The following is a 16,613-nucleotide window of genomic DNA, read 5'->3' on the forward strand; positions in this document are numbered from 1 at the left end:
TACCGTTCAAAAGTTTGGGGTCAGTAAGAATTTTTATTTAATTTTTTTGGGGAAAGAAATAAAAGAAATCAATACTTTTAATCATCAAGGATGAATTAAATTGATCAAAAGTTACAGTAAAGACATTTATAATGTCACAAAAGATTATATTTCAGATAAATGCTGTTCTTTTGAACTTTCTATTCATCAAAGAATCCTGAAAAATAAATTGTCCACAACTGTTTTCAACATTGATAATAATCATAAATGTTTCTTGATCATCAAATCATCAATCAATCAATCAATCATTTATTTATAGAGCACATTTAAAACTCAACCAAGGTTGACCAAAGTGCTTCACAAGCAATCAAAGAAACACAGTAGAACAAATAAAACAGATACAGCATGCATATATAATACAAAAAATAAGAACAAGCGAGCAGTAATAATATAGCTAAAAATAGCTATATAGTGTTAAAAGCCATGGAGAATAAATGTGTCTTTAACTGAGTTTTAAAAATGTAGATAGACGGGGCATGCCTAATAAACATCGGAAGGCTATTCCATAGCTTCGGGCCTGCGGCAGCAAAAGATCGATCGCCACGTTTTTTTAGTTTTACTTTAGGGACTGTTAGGAGGCCATGGTCACTGGATCTCAGGTTTCTAGATGGTGTATAAGGAACCAAAAGTTCAGTTAAATATTGCGGTGCCAGATTATTCAAAGCTTTGTAAACAAATAATAACATTTTAAACTCAATCCTGTACTTGACTGGTAGCCAGTGAAGGGACATTAAAATAGGTGTTATATGGTCAAACTTACGCTTCCCTGCAAGCAATCTAGCGGCTGCGTTCTGAACTAGCTGTAGGCGGGAGATAGATGCCTGAGTACTGCCATATTACAATGAATTGCAGTAATCAAGCCTACAGGTAATGAAAGCATGAATGGCTATTTCTAAATTATTTCTTGAAAGAATGGATTTTACTTTACTGAGAAGGCGGAGTTGGTAAAAACATGACTTGACTACAGCAGAAATCTGTTTATCAAATTTTAAATTTGAATCAAATAAGAAGCCCAAATTCCTAACACACTTTGTGTTATAAGGGGTGAGAGGGCCGAGGTCAAGGTCAAAATCGCAGTTTTCCTTGGGGCCGAACAGAATAAACTCAGTTTTGTTTTCATTTAAATGAAGAAAATTGAGGGAAAGCCATGCCTTAAGATCATTCAGGCAGTCTAACAGTGGCTGAAGAGAAGAATCATTATTGCATTGCAGGGGAAGGTAAAGTTGGGTGTCGTCAGCATATAAATGAAAGGAGACACCATATTTTTTAAAGATAGTGGCCAGAGGAAGTAAATATAGAGAGAATAACACCGGCCCAAGGATTGATCCCTGGGGGACACCACAATTAAGCGGTTTATTAGAGGATGAATATTGACCTAACTGAACAGTAAAACATCTATCTGACAGATAAGAGCGAAACCACTGTAAGACAGAACCCCGAAGTCCTACACAAGACTCCAAGCGTGACAGAAGAATGCTGTGGTCTACTAAGTCAAAAGCGGCACTTAGATCCAAGAGGATCAGAGCCAATGGTTTGCCAGAATCATCATATTAGAATGATTTGTGAAGGATCATGTGACACTGAAGACTGGAGTAATGATGCTGAACATCAGCTTTGATCACAGGAATAAATTACATTTTAAAATATATTAAAATAGAAAAGTTATTTTAAATTGTTTTTTATATTACTGTTTGTTGTTGTTGTTGTTGTTGTTGTATAAATGCAGCCTTGAGCAGAAGAGACTTCTTTTAAAAACATAAAAAATCTTACTGATCAAGAACTTTTGACTGATAGTGTAACTGTACAGTAAGAACTTGGATCCATGAGCTACAGTCTGGTGTTAGTTCATTAGATAATTAAATTTGAGATGAAGTCTCACATATGCAATCAAGAATTCTGCGGTACATTTTTTGAATGTAGTTTTACAAATTGCCATAGTTGACATGTATGAGTTAAAATCTGTGTATCAAAATCCATGAAACACATTTAGTCAGAATCTCTATTAAGTGATCTCTATTAAACTATTATGTATAAATTAATGACAGAGACTGAACTCACTCAGAAAAAAAAATATATAAAAAAAAGGGTTTATTCTTTAATATAGTACAGAATAAGGCAAGAAAGATAAAAAATGTACAAACAGGATGAAAAAAACGTGAATACATGTTGATTGATCACAGGTCATCATCAGTTGTTATGCTGTTCTGTTAAATCACAAGATCAACAAGCAGTTTTCAATGAGAAATCATCAGACTGAGGAAACTTAAACTGATCATTCACTCCAGAACACAGAAATAAATATATACATATATTTACACAGGAAACAAGCCACATATAAAATATGTGCATAAACATATAAACATCTGATTGAGAAATATACTCTGATAAAAATGGTACAAATGGTACTGGCTCATATCTTAAAAAAGCAAATTCAAAAATATAATATTATTGTAATCTATTGACAGTCCTAAAAAATGTTTTTTTAGTAAAGATTTGTAGGACTTTGTTTTCAACAGAATGGGGATTTTAGTTTAGATATAAAAATAAAAAAAGCACATCAAGAAATATCGAGACAATTATCATTAAGAAAATATTTACATTCTTTATCATTTCGCAAAATTCAAAGCAACAAATGAGGAAAACATTGTTTTCCATTGTTGCCCGAATGGTTCTAAGAACGGAAATAAATGGTTACGGTTGTATTTCCACTTGAGATTGGTTCAGTAGAATATGTGAAGTGACGTCGACACTCAGGATTGGTCACTTGTCTGTCGTCTGGCTGTAGTTTCTCTCTAACTGGCCATTTGAGCGAAGTAAACACAATCATCCTCTCACTATTTACATCTCATAACGTCTGTAAAGTCTTGCATTACCAAGACAACGACTGACGCATTGTATATTTGTAAAGAGCTTCGTTATCAGCAACACAGTGGACAATGAAACCATGGCACGGAATTGAACGGTTGAGCAAAGAGAACGGTGGAAAAGCAGCTAAAGTGATTCAGTCTAAAAGAAATGCTAAAATTTCAAGACTGGAGATGAAAGAAAAGGTAAAAGTATATAGAAGATTAATTTAAGGATGTGTAGTTGAATGGTCACGGAAAAGAGTCTTTAAAGGTCTTTAGATGTTTCTTGAACGTTATAAAAGGACTCATTTGTCTGGCAGGGTTGGAGAGATCGGTCCACTGGTGAGGAACTGTGAAGGTGAAGGTTCTGGAAAGGGATTTTGTTCCAAAAGGTACCATGAGGAGCCGCTCACTCACAGGTCACCTGTTCTGACGTGGTTGCACTTTTATTTAGGTAAGAGAGTGGAGGTCAGAGAGTCCTGAGACGGTGCATGTTCTGACAAGGGGCTAGTTTTGCCAGAGTTGTTATTATTCTTGCTGGCTGTGAAAAGAGATAAACGGAGGTGAAATATAGTGTAATGAAATTTAAAGAACACTATCAAGGGATTCACACATAATTTCACACATAGCACCAACAGAATTCTTAAAGTTTGATCATTTTAGAAAATTATTAATTAACATTATGTTAATTAACTTATGATGGGAATTATATCTCTCAACAGGTCATTAGTACTTACGAGCTTTGGATTTCTTCCAAACTACACACAGTATGCCTACAATAACTGGGATGATGAGCAGAGCAGCCAGATACATGCTATATGAAGCATCTGATGCAGATTCTAAAACACAGCGAAGAATATAATGAATAATATGGCAGAAAGCATAAACCTAAACAACAAAATAAACAAACCTAAAAACAACTGAAAAAAGTAAAGCCATTCTCATTGTCAGTGATTGACAATGAAAAAAAGTAAAAAAAGTAGAATGTACATGTAGAACATGCAGAAAAAGGAACTTACTGTTCCTCTTGATCTGACCCTCAGTCAGAATCTTCTGGATTGGCTCAGTCAAACTCTTGTGCTCGACCACACAAACATACTGGTTCTTCTTCCATTCGTCTGGAAGGACATAGAGGGCAACAGTCCTCTGGAAGGTCCCGTCCTGATTTGGTAGTGTGTCTCTATACTCCAATTTTCTGGAATTGCTCAGAGCTTGTCCATTCTTCCTCCATGAAATGCTTGTGTTTCTGAAGAGAAAGCCTGTGACGTGACACTGCACATATTCTTCAAGGTTCTTCTGCAGCAGAGACACTTTAGGAGGATCTAGAAGTAAATACAGAACAGGGAACAAAACTGAGAAACAGGGAAAGAAACACATGAACTTTCTACTTTTTAACTGTTGAACAGTCTCTAAAGTTGACCTGCATAGATTTATCAAGCTGTCTGTTAGAACATGGTTTATCTGGATCTGCACATGCAAGAAAGAAATGATCTGTCTGTCCTGGTAACTCAAGTCAAGTCAAGTCAAGTCAAGTGTATTTATATAGCGCTTTTCACAATACAGATTGCATCAAAGCAGCTTCACAGCATTAAACCAAAATAACACAACAAGGTTGTTTCTAGTGTAAATTTATTGATTGATAAAATTAAATTAATATCCCCAAAATATCCCCAACTGAGCAAGCCAAAGGCAACAGTGGCAAGGAACCGAAAACTCCATCAAGCGGCCTAATGGTGACCTGAAACTCCATCAGGTGACCTAATGGAGAAAAAAAACCTTGGGAGAACCCAGGCTCAGTCGGGGGCCAGTTCTCCTCTGGCGTTTATGAACAAGAGGCCGGATTGTAGTTTGAACAGTAAGATTAAAAATGTTATATGAATGCCTGGCTGAAGAGATGCGTCTTTAATCTAGTTTTAAACTGGGAGAGCGAGTCTGAGCAACGAACAGTATCAGGAAGACTATTCCAGAGTTTTGGAGCTAAATGTGAAAATACTCTCCCTCCTTTGGTGGATCTGGATATCCTAGGTATGACCAGAAGCCTTTGAATTTATTGATCTTAAAGAGCGCGATGGATTATAGGGCGATAGAAGATCCGTTAAATAGACTGGAGCTAAGCCGTTTAGGGCTTTATAAGTCAGTAGCAATACCTTGTAATTGATACAGAACTTTATAGGTAACCAATGTAGTGATGATAAAATCGGTGTTATATGATCATATTTTCTTGATCTAGTAAGAACTCTAGCGGCTGCATTTTGGACTAACTGTAGCTTGTTTATTGAGGATGCAGGACAACCGGCTAATAAAGCATTACAGTAATCTAGTCTCGAGGTCATGAATGCATGAACTAACTTTTCTGCATCAGAAACTGATAGCATATTACGTAGCTTAGCAATGTTTCTAAGGTGGAAAAAGGCTGTTCTTGTAACATATGAAATATGATTTTCAAAAGACAGGTTGCAATCGAGTATAACACCCAGGTCTTTTACTGTAGAGGATAAAGTAACAGGACTCTGATACTGTACCTGTTTTCTTAGAAGTAGCTTTAGACAAATATAAGAAGTCCCTCAGCCAGGAAACACACTTTTGTTGCAAGTATTCTTGCAAGGTTTCAAGCTGTTTTCTGTCATTATTCCACTTCTTAACTGTAGGAGAGGCCTGTTCCACAGATGCGATGTATCTGTTCTCCTTCAGGTCCAGTGAGATGAAGTCCTCTCCATCATAACCGTACTGATCAAACCCATGTGAGTCTCCAGTCTGATCATCCCAAACACATCCATACATCCTCTGATACGTATGAACACCTGAAAGAGAGAGTGGGACAATGTTTCATTTTTTCCAACTTCATCAAAATTCTGTCATTTACTCACCCTGAAGTTGTTTCAAACCTGTATGAGTTTATTTCTTGATAATTGAGGTTAAACTATTGACAGCAATGCAACTACCACTTTCAAAGCACAGACAGATAGTAAAGATATTTTCTTCTAGAAACAAACTTTGTTGTATTATTTTTATGTTATCAATGTGAAGCTGCTTTGATAAAATCTGTATTGTAAAAAGCGCTATATAAATAAAGGTGACTTGACTTGACTTGACTAAAGACATCATAAAAGTAACCTGTGTGACTCACCACCACTTCATAATTCACCACTTTATTTCAAAAATATTAACAGGCATATGATAAGCTAAAGACAAAAAAGAAGGAAAACCTGCAATTATAAAAAAAATGTGTATAAATCAGTGCGGTCAATCGATTAAAAAGATATTAACTAATTAATCACACAATTTGCTGTATAATTAATCGCACCTAACATTAAAGTTTTTTTTTAATATATTTTTATGTTGTAACACATTCACATTGAATCTCCAAAATATTGTAGAAACAACATTAAGTATTGTTAGAATTATGTTTGTTTTTGCCTTTGTGTTCTAGTTTACTTCTCAGTTTGTTCATTGGTTCAGTCATCCTGGTTTCCTCCCTGTTTGTCTCCATGGTTTCTAATTGGTTAGGTTTCTTGTTTCAGGTGTGTCTTGTTAATCATCTCATTAGTTTTCTTTGTTTGCCATGTGCTTATATATCCTATGTTCTCACACATTCTCTGTTTGTCCTTGTTTGTATTAGGTTTTGGTTTTGTTATTCTCCAAGTTTATTATTAAATATTGTTCTAGGCTACTCTTCTTTTTATTCGTTGTCATGCACTTTCATCACACCAAACCGTAAAAAGTATATTTTAAATATTTGTTTAATGGCATATTTGTATTAAGTACTGAATGAGGGCCAGTCTCACTGATACCAGTACTGATGTCTCTATTACATGGATTTTTTCTCAGTTTTAGCCATAAACCACTGGAGTCACATGGATTAGCTCAAATTTATGATGTCTTTACTTCCTTTTTGGGGTTTGAAAGATGTAGTTGTGTAGGGTAGGCTGTCAACAGAGTTACAGAAATCTCTCAGATTTCTTCAAAAATATCTTCATTTGTGTTCTGAAGATGAGCGAAAGTCTTGCGGGTTTGAAACGACATGAGGGCGAGTAACTGTTGATCATTTTCATTTTCGGGCGGGCGAGCGACCCCTTTAAAATGTTATAAGCCATGAACCAAGCCAATCTGCAATGAGGTGAATCACAATCTACAAGCTTTGTTTTGAAGCAAAAAAATCTTTGAAAATTGGACAAAAAAAGCACAGGCACAAGACTGAAGTTAACGGCTTTATTGTGACGGCAATATATGTATATAAACAATATATTTTAAGTTTATTGCATATATCCATATTCAAATATTTCAGTTTTTTTAGATTGTAGAGGATCGACTCGATTGTGTCATTAGCACTGCTTCATGGGTGTGGGCGAAGCTAAAGCAGGGTTCTCAAGTTTTATCAAAAGCTTGGAGTGAGATCACATGTGGTTGGGGGAGGGGCCTAATGGAGCCCCGCCCCCACTGTCCCCGCCCCCCAATTTTACCCATTGTTCATAATTAACCAGCACAAATTGAAACGATAACAATTGGTAAATCTAATAAATGACAGAGCAATTCATCACATCAAATATACTCTTTAATGTTATATTTCAAAATTACAAGTAAGTTATACAAAAATTACAAAAATATAACAAATTGCTCCAAACAGTTTGGAAAAACAAATATTTTTGCATTTTGAATGTGTCTAGTTGAAACGGTATAATGATTTATTGTGTGGTGGGACATTGTGAACAAATGACATATTAGAGCAGGGATAGGCAACTCCGGTCCTGGAGGGCCACTGTCCTGCAGAGTTTAGCTCCAACCCTAATTAAACACACCTGAACAAGGCAATCAATGTTTTCAGGATTACTAGATAGATACAGGCAGGTGAGTTTTTATCAGGGCTGAAGCTAAACTCTGCAGGACAGTGGCCCTCCAGGACCGGAGTTGCCTATCCCTGTATTAGAGTATTATTAAGGTGTGTGTGTGTGTGTGTGTGTGTGTACACAAGAGTACACACTCCAGCTTATGAAATGTGTTTTGTGTTGTAAGTGTTTGAAAAATACAAATGCAATGGCAATGATTAATGTATGTTTTGACAGGATATATATTACCCAGAGCACTCTGCTTTAATACGTATAGCATTAATGTAACTAGAAATACTATTAATGCAGTATAATATATAATTTAAAATAAAATAAAATAAATAAATTTAAATTTAAATAAAATGAAAAATAAAATAAAATGAAATAAAAAGAAATACATCTTCATTCCTTCCCATACCCACTAACATTTCCCTTAGTTTCAGATAACGTAAGCTAGCCAAACTGAGCCAAAGCTTCTGGCCTGGTTGCAAAGTAGTTGTAGAGTTTTTGACTGCATCAATAATAATGTATACGATGGGCTAACGTCATATATTAAATGTTCTAGCCTTAAAATGTTAGACGAGCTTTCTTCCAACTTACCTTCTCCATCATCACGACGTGTGTTCGCCATAGACAGTATGGTGTTCGCGCGATGTTGTTGGTTACCTAGTAACGAACGTACGGTGGCCGAGAATGTTCCGTCAACTTCCGTGTGTTCGCGCATCTATGTTGCCTATTAACGAACGCAATCTGGCCGAGATACGTGCTGGCGGCAGGAACCTTCACTTTGTGTGCCCGCGCCTCGTATACAACGTTATAAAGGTTGTAGGACAACTTGGCTGGCATTGCCTTTTCAGCGTGAGAAATACACGGTGTGGCGTGTGAGCGTGTGAACTGGTTGAATTGCGTGTGTCTCACGGCCAATGCGTGAGACTTGAGAACCCTGGCTAAAGAAATATTTTGCTGCATTTTCCTTGTCTCGACTCTGGTTGAATTTACTGTACAGCATCATGGGTAATGTAGTTTTCATCACGAATTCTGCTGTTAAACATGATTATTTTAAAAGTAAGTTAATGCGGTCTGGTGGCTTCAGCAGAAGCAAATAAAAACAACCCCTTAGCTCACAGTAAGGTTGTCTTTAAAGGTAAAAGTTATCATTAATAAACTTCCAGAACCAGACTGTTGCGCTCTATATACATTGTTAATGATGACGGTCATTATCGGGGAATAACTGACCTCGGAATGTCACGAGTGACCAATCAGAATCAAGCATTTCAGAGAGCTGTGCAATAATGTATTTTAACTCACCGTGTGACTGAGTGAATGTCTCCATTAGAACATGAATGTTGTTTTTGTAGATCTGCTGTAGTTTTTCTCTGATCTGAATGTATTCCTTCCACAGTTCTTCAGATCCAGACTCCTTCATCCAGTCCTGTTTGGGAATCAGCTTCTTTCTGTCACTGTCATAGTAATCGATCTGTTGATCATCCAGTGTCGTTACAGCAGAAAACTCTGAAGTTCCTGAAAACCTCTGGCCAGTGTAAGCGGCCATGAAGGTGTGCAACTCTGAAAAATATTGAACACACATTCAAAAACAGAACACAAAATCTCTCAAACTGTTAAATAGGAATACAGTGTCATAAATCAAAGTACTATTTGATACCAAGGCAAGCCATTCAGTTTTTTTCGGTGTCTGTTTCTGTGTTAAAGCTAGGGTAGACATTTTTTTTGTTATACTGTTCTCTCCTCACATCCTGATAGCAATTAATAATAGAACTGGTCTATCTGTGGAAGTCTTCAGGACCAAAACTTGGAGACTTAGGGGTTGGAGAATAGCAAGAAGTAGGCTCATGCTGTTAAGTGTACTGCAGGGACACCGCCTTCACCTTACATGTCTATCGGCTCACTTTCGGGTTCAACTTTCCGCGACTGCGCAACTGGGTGATAGGTTGCCAGGTTGAGGTGACAAACTGGTTGATTGTATATGGTGTGTGGATTGTGTGAATATAATGCATTTAATACAAGATCTGGCAACTGGTCAACATTAGACAAACATATTGTTCCGATTATTCATAAAGGAGTTTGGGCCATGCAAATTACGGGAGTTTCCCGGGAGAAATAACAAACCGGGAGGGGTCCGGGAGATAGGGCTAAAAAACGGGAGAAACCTGGGAAAAATGGGAGTGTTGACAGGTATGGTTTAAAGCCATATCTCGTGACGGTTTGCAGACTCTGCTCATTGCTGTGTGTTCATGTGTTTTGAAGGATTGTGTTACTAGCCTCTCTAAAATTGCCTACCCTACCTTTAAAAATCACCATGAAATCAAATTGGACAATTCTTGATGTTTTTTTTCTTTTTTTTTTCTCAATATTATTGTTGTTTAAAGTCATGTGCCTTGCCATCTTTAAATGCCCTTGATTTGTTCTTGTTTCAGAAGCCGTTTTACTCAGATATACACCACAATAGGGAAGAAAATACTAGCGCAACTTCAGTTTCATGCCAACTTTCAGTTTAAAGCAATACTTTTTCACATAGACCTGCACAGGAAGCATATTTTTTCATTTACTTTAAAATGTGCAAAACTTTAGTCATTCTTAAAGGACTATACTCAGTCTTGTTATAAGTTTGCCTTTAAAGTGGACCTGCCTGCAGGAGACAAATACACATCATTGGAAAATACTGAAATTATTTCAGTGGAGTTCAACTAAACAAAATCCTGCTTTTCAGTTCACGACGGAAACAGCAAGCACTAAATCTGTTAACTAGTTCTAGCCTGGTTATTATAAGAGGAAAAATGTTTGAGAAAATATCAGATTAAAAACGTCATGATTTTCCGTCGGTTCAACACACGGAAGTAGACTAGCTGAAGGCCTTGCATGACAGAGAATACATCGTTTAAACGACTTTACGAAATGATTCTCACCTGAGTAAACCAAAGGTATGAAGAGGAAGAAAATGATGAACTTCTTCATTATGGATATGTATTTTCATGTATTTGACACACACTTCTTTTATGTGCAGTCGTCGAAGAGTAGCCTACTGTAAAACTCTTGAGCCTTTGCTACATCTGAATCGAAAGTAAAAACATGATACTGAACTGACGTCACTGCAGCTCTAGATAAACATAGATAAACAGGCTCAATGCGGAAGTGTAGGGAGGAACCTTTTACATACAAGTTGTCGTCGCTTCGCTCAGTAACGTGTTTTTCCTTTCGATTCAGATGTAGCAAAGGCTAAAGAGTTTTACAGTGCTCTTCGACGACTACACTTGGGTCAGATACATTCATTTTCATCCATAATGAAGAAGTTCATCATTTTCTTCATCTTCATACCTTTGGTTTACTCAGGTGAGAATTATTTCGTAAAGTCGTTTAAATGATGAGTTCTCTGTCATGCAAGGCCTTCAGTTTCCGTGTGTTGAACGGAAACTGAGTAGCCTATTAAAAGTATTAATCAAGAATTTCAGTGGGATTAGTGTCTCGAATTCAAATAATATTAATATGGATACTTGAATTAGTAATTTGATTTATGACCCTGTATGTGGTGTTTAATCATGTTTTTGAGAGCTTTATGTCTTATGTTGTGTGTTCAATGTTTTTTTCAGAGTTACACAGGTTCATGACCACATACACTGGAATAAATGGAAAGACGGCTGCAGGAAATCCAGAGTTTTCTGCTGTAACGACACTGGATGGACATCAGATCGATTATTATGACAGTAACATAAAGAAGATGATTCCCAAACAGGACTGGATGGAGGACTTTACATATAAAGACATGTGGAAAGAAGACACTAAAATTAGAAAACATGTACAGCAGATCTACAAAAACAACATTCATGTTATAATGAAACGATTCCACCACTCACATGGTGAGTTAAAATGCTCATTTTACATTTTGTACATGTACATGATACATTTTAAAGGGGTCCAAATATGCTTTTCCACTTTTTCAACATTAGTTAGTCTGTAATGTTGCTGTTTGAGCATAAAGATCTGCAGAGTTACAAAGTCCCTCCAAAGGGAGATATTTTATTTAACAGAATCGCCTTTTCAAGAACTACAACAAACGGTTCATTTGGACTACAACGCAATTTTTCCAGATCTTATGAAGTCATACTGTTCCTCATTTAAATAATCCCCGCCCACTGAATACGCAAAAAAAGATGACGAGGCCTGGATGAGCTGAAGACATTGTTGTCGCTATGTCAAAGAGACAGTGTTTTCCACAACATTTACAAAACTTATTTGTTTGACCTTTCTAATGCTGACGAACTTAGTGTGTAACATTTATTTTAAAGACTGTTCCTGAACATTAAAACACAAACATTTATTTTTTTGTGCAATCAAGCATGAAAAAATATTCTAGTACACCCTGAAAACAAAATCAAGACTTCATAAAAGGGCATGATAGGACCCCTATAAATGTCAAAGATTTCCTTGTGCATTAAACAAAAAGCAGATGTTTTATTTATTTATTTTTCGCTCACCCCCTTTTCTTCAGGTGTTCATACGTATCAGAGGATCTATGGCTGTGTTTGGGATGATGAGACTGGAGACTCACATGGGTTTGATCAGTACAGTTATGATGGACAACCTTTCATCACGCTGGGTGTGAGGGAGCGCAGATACACTGCACATGAACCACAGGCAATACCCACAGTGGAGAAGTGGAATAATGACAGAGAACGGTTTACAGTGCTGAAACGATACTACGATCATGAGTGCATGTACTGGATGACGTATTTCTTGGAGTTAAGGAAAGGGGGTTTCAAGAGAAGAGGTATATTTTCTTTGACTAGTAGTTATTTTTTATTATAATGAGTCATTCGTGTTTCACTTTCTTTTCTCATTGCTTCATGAAAACTTAGCACAATTTATGTTTGAGTTAATCATATGGATAAATGTAACTAATCTGTAACCATGTTTTTATGGTTTTTATATGTACTTACTATGTTTCTTTACCACATTTGGCTTATAGGATTGTACGATTATACTGGGCAAATTGATCAAAATAGGTTTCTATCATTAAGAAATTGATCAAGTAGATATTTGAAGTCAATATCACACATTAAAAAGTTGAAAGGTATAGTTGAGCCAAAAAATGAAAAAGATTCTTGCAGTCAGTCAAACAAGGGGAACACGAAACACCTGTAGAAACAATCTGGATACAAATCATTTAATGTGAAAAACTACAACTATGGCACATGAGACAGGAAGTGAAACAAAAGTCCGAAGACAAATACAGAGATCATGACACTATTCTAATTTTGTATTCGTATTTTAAATGAGTTTTTCTTTTTGTATTTTCGTATTCATTTTCTGTTTCGTTTTTAGTAATTTTGTTAATTAGTTTTGTCTTTTTTTTTCTTTTTTTTTTTAGTTTTTGTTATTTTAGATATTATCATTTAGGTTTAATATTTTTTTAAGCTCCGTTTTAGTTTAGTACTTTAACTTAAACCTATTTCAGATAGTTTCTAATGAATTATTTGTAAGTTTCATAATATTTATATTTAATTTGATTTTAGCTGTATTTCAATTTAAAAAAATAAATAATGATAATAATCCTGGATCTAACTAATAACTTGTTATTTTTAGTATTGATTATTATTTATTTCATCATTTAGTTCTTTCAGAATTATATTGCTGTTTCTGTATATTATTGTATTTTCAAATGTTTTTTATTTTTTATTTTATTTTTATTTTAAGGACCTACAAAAGAATACATTCTGGTGTGTGTGGTGGGAGTCCTGGCCATTTTTATTTTACTACGAATGAAGTCAGTAAGTATATATTTATTTGTATTTTTTCTGCTCTTATGTCTCATTCAAGTGACTTATTCAGCTGTAGGATGATGGGAATGTCCTCAGCAATCACACAAGCATTCATACGTTTTACTCACATTTTAATATATTTGGTAGATTGGGTAAAAATTCCAGTAAGGTGGAATTAAATAGAGCAACTATTTCTACTGGAAATTATTCAAAATGATTGAATTACAATAAACTGTAAAGCCTCATCTTCGGTAGCCATTACTGCAGCTGAGTGCACAGTGTAAAAATGTCTTTAAACATTGAGAACACTTTGTAAATAAATTATCTCTAGATGATATTTAAATGATTTATTGTTAAAGCAAGCATTAAATCCAGTCTTCAATAGCTGTCTATTAATGAGTAAAATGCATGTTTGAGCTGTGTTGAGCTGTTGGAACTGAAAGCATACTGTAAAATATGTCAGTGCCATTGTTTCGTCTCAAGATGCACATCAGTAATGTTTTTTTCTGAGGCACTTTAATAAAAGCTATTTAAATGTCCTAATTTAACTAAGGCCTAAGCCTGGCTTAATCTAAGCCCTGTCTGTGAAACCAGGCCTTTATTTCACTCTCTTTTTTTACACTCCTTTTACAATTCTAGTGTATAATTCCATAAATTTGGGATTTTGAATTGGTCACATGCTGTTTCATACAAATCGTGTAATTAAAAATATCCTCATTTAATTCATCTTTATGACATTACTTTGCAGAAACGAAAGAAGTTGTGTAGATTTTAAGAGATTTCTTCAACCAACCGAATCTTCAGGATGTTGGAGAAGTTACTGTAGTTTTCTGGAGGTTGACGGTCAGGACTCACAGTAATCCTCCAGCAGATCCAGGCTGTCCTGAAGACCCTCTTTAGTGGACGACAGGAGAACCAGCTCATCTGTGTAGAGAAGACACTTTATCTCTGTGTGTGTGTAGAGTGAGACCTTCAGTGGGAGCATCTTCTAATATATTGGCCAATTGGTTGATGTGAATGTTGAAGTGGGAGGAGCTTAAACCACAGTCCTGTCTCACTCTACGCAGTTCTTTGGTTTCTAATTTTAACAGCACATTGGCTGGCTGTGTACATTGATTTGATCAAATCATAGAATGTTCCCCCATCCCACTGTCAATAAGCTCTAGGTATGATCCTTCATGCCAGATTGAACCAAATGCTTTCTTGAAATCAACGAAATAAGGAAAAAAATTGCCATTTGTTATACTGTATCATGTAGTGTTTGTAATGTAAAAATACGATCAGATGTGCAACATTTTTGGAGAAAGCCAATTTGACATTGTGCTTCATTTCTACTTTTTAGTCCACAGATTGAGGAGTTTAGGCCTTGTAGCAGCTGGACCAATCAGACACACAATTATTTATTATATTTAATGAATAATCCAGCAAACCCCCTCTCCCAACAACAAACTAAGTGCCAAGGTGTGTTTGACAAGCCCCCAGTAGGGCAGAAGAGGCAGCAAAGGCACGCCAGCGAGATGAGATGATTATGACGTGAAAAATGTTGAAGACACAGGCCATAGGAAAGACAGACACAGGCCAAAAAATGTGTATTGTATCCTGTTTTATGCATGCCTTATGATAGAACTATTAGATAATGTAACTTTATTGGTATCATGCGTCCTATCAAAATAACCCTTGTTTAACGCCCTGCACATTGGTGTACATCACCTCCTCATAGCATGCACTGTATGCTTGTTATATTAACTCAGAGTATAAAGGGACACAAACTGCCAGCTCACCGTGATCATGCAAATGAGTCAGCTTCCAAACAAAGGAACCTTTCCCGCTTGAAAAATACCCCTTTCTCATCGGACACGGCAAACTCGATGTGTGAACTCTGCGAAAGTTAAAGGGCACGGTCTCAGTGTCCTGCCTCTCTTCTTTCTTCTTCTAGTTGCTGTTTGTGTGAAAACACTGAGAAATCCAGTCCGATGGCAGGACTTTTCCCCGGTGCGCAGTCGAGCGGTCGAAGGGCCCTCAAGCTACAACCAGCCCTTTCGTGACTTCCTTGACCATAACCGAGTCAGACTAACACCTCAACATTGTCATCTCTTCATTCAACCCAGAAGAATTGTTCAACAGCTAAGGCATTGCAAGTACATCACACAAGTATATCAGTATATCATATAACTAAACAGAGGTTTAGTATAAGCTGTAGACCTCTTGTTCTGTTCAGGTGGTTTACTGACTATTACGTGTGGTTACATTTCCATAGCTTCATTTCCCTGTTTCGGTTTCATTCATTAACTTTCACATTTTACCCATGTATGCGTGATTGTATGTATGTGTATGTTTAGACAAGTTATGTGTTTGTGATTTAGTTCAATAAAACTTTAGTACACATTCACGTCAGTATTCTGTTATCTCTGCTTGCAAAGTCTCAAAACAACAAAGTTGTTATTTTTCTGTGGCCACGATAGACGATCAATACTGAGTGTTCGCTTAAATAATTGTAATATTAATTCCGCTACATCAGGTTAATTATATTAATTCCTTCCCCGCCATTGACAGAATTTTCTGGCTTTCCATGTTTTCACTGTTATACGGTGGTTATACGCTATTATGCTTCTTCTGAAAGAGTGCAGAATCTCCTGATCAAAACACAGGAGAAGAAGCAGAAACAAGCCAGATCATGGGCAAATTCCAAACTGAAGTGTGTATCCCTGTGCCCTACTCCCTTCAGAGCTCTTGAAGAGGTGACTTGGGAGTGAGCAGGGCACTTGTGTGGCATTATTATGTAGCCGCTTTGAACACACTTGGCGAAGGGAGCAACGAAAGACAACGGCTGCGTCCGAAAACTGAAAAAAGTTGCCTTCGGAGGATGTATTTCAAGGTCGGAAAGCATCAAGACACGTCCAAATGCAATGTTGGTTTCATGTCTACTGAGAAACTATTGAAAAGCAGCATAGATGTATCCTTCACTGCCTTTGATATCCCACAATCCTGTGCTTTCCAGTCTGTGACAGTTGAGCTAGAAAAATAAAGCTGGCGTCTGAAAGTTGTGGCTGGTAATCAGTCAGTTTGTGTGTGATCAATGTTTTCCCCTTATGATGTCATTTCTAGCGAGAAGTTACTGTTGTAGTCATTAA

At 36.4% G+C, this 16,613-nt stretch overlaps 2 protein-coding genes across 3 annotated transcripts; one reads left to right on the forward strand and one right to left on the reverse strand.

The window, feature by feature from the left end:
• Positions 1–2,096: 2,096 nt before the first annotated feature.
• LOC311084721 (major histocompatibility complex class I-related gene protein-like) lies at positions 2,097–10,797 on the reverse strand. Its single transcript, XM_084116947.1, has 6 exons — positions 10,633–10,797; positions 9,017–9,274; positions 5,408–5,686; positions 3,905–4,207; positions 3,623–3,724; positions 2,097–3,426 (listed from the first exon to the last, which is right to left on the reverse strand). The coding sequence occupies exons 1-6, from the start codon at positions 10,679–10,681 to the stop codon at positions 3,332–3,334; spliced, it is 1,086 nt and encodes a 361-aa protein (XP_083973073.1). The 5' UTR covers positions 10,682–10,797; the 3' UTR covers positions 2,097–3,331.
• On the forward strand, positions 10,723–15,875 carry LOC311084722 (major histocompatibility complex class I-related gene protein-like). 2 transcript variants are annotated; one of them, XR_014606576.1, is made up of 6 exons: positions 10,727–11,056; positions 11,314–11,580; positions 12,213–12,491; positions 13,418–13,491; positions 14,231–14,410; positions 15,419–15,871. XR_014606576.1 is itself a non-coding variant. In XM_084116948.1 (5 exons), exons 1-5 carry the CDS (start codon positions 11,008–11,010, stop codon positions 14,255–14,257), a joined length of 696 nt encoding a protein of 231 aa, XP_083973074.1. In that variant the 5' UTR covers positions 10,723–11,007; the 3' UTR covers positions 14,258–15,875. The 2 variants fall into 2 exon arrangements, 1 of the variants encoding a protein (XP_083973074.1); XM_084116948.1 differs by having other exon boundaries at positions 10,723–11,056; positions 14,231–15,875.
• Positions 15,876–16,613: the final 738 nt, after the last annotated feature.

Source organism: Abramis brama (genome assembly GCF_963993115.1).
Source record: "Abramis brama genome assembly, chromosome: 6".
In the NCBI taxonomy this organism is placed as follows: Eukaryota; Metazoa; Chordata; class Actinopteri; order Cypriniformes; family Leuciscidae; genus Abramis; species Abramis brama.